This window comes from Gekko japonicus, unplaced genomic scaffold (genome assembly GCF_001447785.1).
Source record: "Gekko japonicus isolate JY-2015 unplaced genomic scaffold, Gekko_japonicus_V1.1 scaffold225, whole genome shotgun sequence".
In the NCBI taxonomy this organism is placed as follows: domain Eukaryota; kingdom Metazoa; phylum Chordata; class Lepidosauria; order Squamata; family Gekkonidae; genus Gekko; species Gekko japonicus.
Genome location: NW_015174280.1, coordinates 513,048 through 516,411, shown reverse-complemented (window position 1 = coordinate 516,411; position 3,364 = coordinate 513,048). Strand labels below are relative to the sequence as shown.

Sequence of the window (3,364 nt, the reverse complement as noted above, 5' to 3'; positions counted from 1 at the left end):
GCCATACAAGAGGGAAATGCTCCATGCATTCATGGTCATTTTCCAGTGTGAACTGTACATGCACAGCCTTTCTCAGTGGGGTGGGGGGAAGGGGGCGGGCATGTCCCTGCAACATCCTGCACACAATCAAAGCCATAAGATCATGGCCCAGTTGTCCCAGCTTGGTTGAAATTTGAAATTCTCTTGAAATTCCTTGGATGTTTAAACAGGAACACTTCCCCACCCCCAGTTAGTCTTCCTGGTGTGGTACATTAGGCAAAAAAATGGCAGCAATCCAAAAGAAACAAACCTGCCAGGTTTGTTCATTCATTTCCACATGGTATCAGTGTTCAACCATACCTTAAGAAATATATGTGTGAGGAGGTACCCCAACACACCCCAAGTTGAATTTTCTAACAATTTCTCATAATCTATGACCAAACAATTAGACTGGCTTCCTCACTGGGTCTTTCTGGCTTATTTCTAGAATTGATGCTTGTGTGAAGAACAATACATTCAAAAGCAGGAAAGGTCGGAAAAAATCATTACAGTGGCACCGAAGCCCCCTGTAAGAGAATGCATTTTCTTTCCGTCGTTAAGTGGAACTAAAACCGTACAAATAGCTTGCCCCATTAAACTGAACAATCTGTCTACAGTGATGAATGCTCTCTTATTTAGTAATTTCTTGGGCCTTTTTTTCCCCATTAGGACTGTGCACCCAGCAACAATCAGGATGGGAAAATACAGGGGAACGCAGTGGCTGAATTCCCAATCGTAAACCAGAGAGCTTCGTTATACCCAATTCCAAATGGACCAACCAAACATCAAAGCACAGATCCCAAGCCAAACATGCTGTTTGTCATTAAAGACCATCAGAAAAAAAGTGTGGGAGCCAATCCTGCCAGGACTCATAAGCGAAAGAGGAGATTTGTCATCAAGAAGAGCCCCGTCCTGATTGCCATAAACGGCTCTTTCCCCAACCTATCCATTCTAAATTTGGAGGACAGAAGTGATGTCAAATGGAAAAGCCTGTATGAGACCCAAAGGGAGAGAAAGCGAATAATGAGAGAGACGTGTGCCAAATACAAGAGCAACAGCAAACGAATAATCACACCATATCATGTTTCCAGGATATTCGTCGAAGATAAATACCGAATTCTCTACTGTGAAGTCCCCAAAGCTGGTTGCTCCAACTGGAAGAGGGTGCTCATGGTTCTTAATGGGCTGGCCTCCTCCACCAGGGTTATTCAACACAACACAGTGCATTACGGGAATTACTTAAAAAGGCTGGATGGCTTTGACCGCAAAGGGATCAACTACAGGCTCAATGCTTACACAAAGATGCTCTTTGTCCGCGAGCCTTTTGAAAAGCTCGTTTCTGCGTTTCGAGACAAGTTTGAGCACCCCAACAACTATTACCACCCTGTTTTTGGCAGACCCATTATTTCAAGGTACCGAGTTAATGCCACCAAAGAAGCATTGAGGACAGGTTCTGGAGTGAAATTTAAAGAGTTCATACAGTACCTTCTGGACGTGCACCGTCCTGTGGGGATGGATATCCACTGGGATCACGTCAATAGACTTTGTAGCCCATGTTTGATAGACTATGATTTTATAGGCAAATTTGAAACCATGGAAGAAGACGCCAATTTCTTCCTGCACTTAATTAACGCTCCACAGAATTTGACTTTTCCTAGGTTTAAAGACAGACACTCTGATGAAGAGCGAACAACCACTCAAATTATGCAGCAATATTTCACTCAGCTTTCCCCTGCTCAAAGGCAACGCAGCTATGATTTCTATTATATGGATTATCTGATGTTTAACTACTCCAAGCCTTTTGAAGACCTCTACTAAAAGAGGGAGAACTACTGGGCACAATCTGCCAGGAGCTCCTCCTATACCAGTCTGTGTTAAAGAAATTCCCGGTGAATTGCCCCCATTTACAAGTGTGATAAAGGGCAGATCTATACCGAAAGCTTCCACAGGCTGCACAGTCATTCCCCCTCCCCGGAGAAATCTGGGAAGGGCAGTTCTGTCAGGGAGGGGGCAGCTAGGGCAGTGATCCCCAACACGGTGCCCTTGGGTGCCATGGTACCTGCCAGTGTGCTTCCTAGTGCCCACTCCCTTCTTTCCCAAACGCACCTTTTACCCAAAGCAAACAGCCACTCCTGGCTTTTCTCCACCTCGCTGGAGCAAGAAGCACATCAGAAAACTTTGCAAGGGGTCACAGAAGGATGCGTGGCTTGAGGACCTCCCAACCTTTTTTAATCGCCCCAATGTCAATTATCAAGTTACCAGCTTCTCATCCCTGCTGCTCTCCCACCCACCCCTTTCAGTGAAGCAGCAGAGCAAAATTAGGGCAGGTGAGATTGTGCCATGCTGTGAAGTGAAGTCAAAGCGCCGCATGACATTGTTTGCCTAGTATCCACCCTGAAATGCTCTGACCAACGAAAGGCTCCTGGGCAGCAACCCTGCCCTCATGGCCGCCACCTTGTGCTTGCTCCTGCCTCTCATGGCAGCCATTTTGTGATGGGGCCCCCTGCTCTTTGTCCAAATCCCAGATGTGCCCACAGGCTTCTCAAGGTTGAGGTCCCCTGGTCTAGGATGTCTCTGGCCATCACCAAAAGACAGTTCCAAGAATTCTGTTGAGGAAGCCACAACTGATAAGAAGTGTGTGGTGTAAATCTGCTCTAAATTAACGTCTGCATTCAGGTGTTGGGTTGCCGTACTGGAAGCAACCTTATATCTCCAGATTTTTCAAGGATTATCTGTGATGTCTGCGATTGCAGTAGCAAAATCATATGAGAGAGAGAGAGAGAGACCACATTTTTAAAAAAAAAATCAAAAAAAGTCACTTTGCACTTATTTTTAAGCCTGCAAAGTCTATGGAAAAAGTGTCGGTTGTCTGTGCCTGTCTGTGATATCTGCTAGGCATTTTTAAAGGTTCTGCTGCAGAGTTCATTGCAGCTGCAGCATTTAAAGGAGAAAAAAGAAGCTAGACTATAACTCGCAATTAGTAGTATTTACATGCACAACTTAACTGTTTTCATCACATCGTAATTTTGACTATGATTTCTACATTGGGTATATTTATACATCTAATGGCAGGGTTCCTAATAAAGCACAGAATTTTTTAATATGATGTCAATGGGTGTTTGCATTGCTCAGTGATGAAAGGAAGGAGGGGAGGTGTATGTAAAGTTCTCTGTGATAGCCTTCCTAGTAAGTCAGACAATCAAGATTCTGTAGAAATATGGTTAGTAAAATGCTGTTTTATGGAACTGTTTCCAGTTGCCTTCTGGGAATACTGAAGGGGGGGGGGATCTTTCCATAATAAAATGTGATTTCAAGGATGCACCAATTGAAAGCAACTAATATTTAA

The 3,364-nt window shown here is 44.3% G+C and overlaps 1 protein-coding gene across 1 annotated transcript; it reads left to right on the top strand.

The window, feature by feature from the left end:
- Positions 1–828: 828 nt before the first annotated feature.
- Positions 829–1,836, top strand: CHST8 (carbohydrate (N-acetylgalactosamine 4-0) sulfotransferase 8). Its single transcript, XM_015423838.1, has one exon. It carries the CDS (start codon positions 829–831, stop codon positions 1,834–1,836), a length of 1,008 nt encoding a protein of 335 aa, XP_015279324.1.
- The last annotated feature ends 1,528 nt before the right edge of the window (positions 1,837–3,364 follow it).

Coding starts and splice junctions, on each gene's coding strand:
- CHST8 (XM_015423838.1), top strand. CDS start 829: ATGCTGTTTGTCATTAAAGACCATCAGAAAAAAAGTGTGGGAGCCAAT.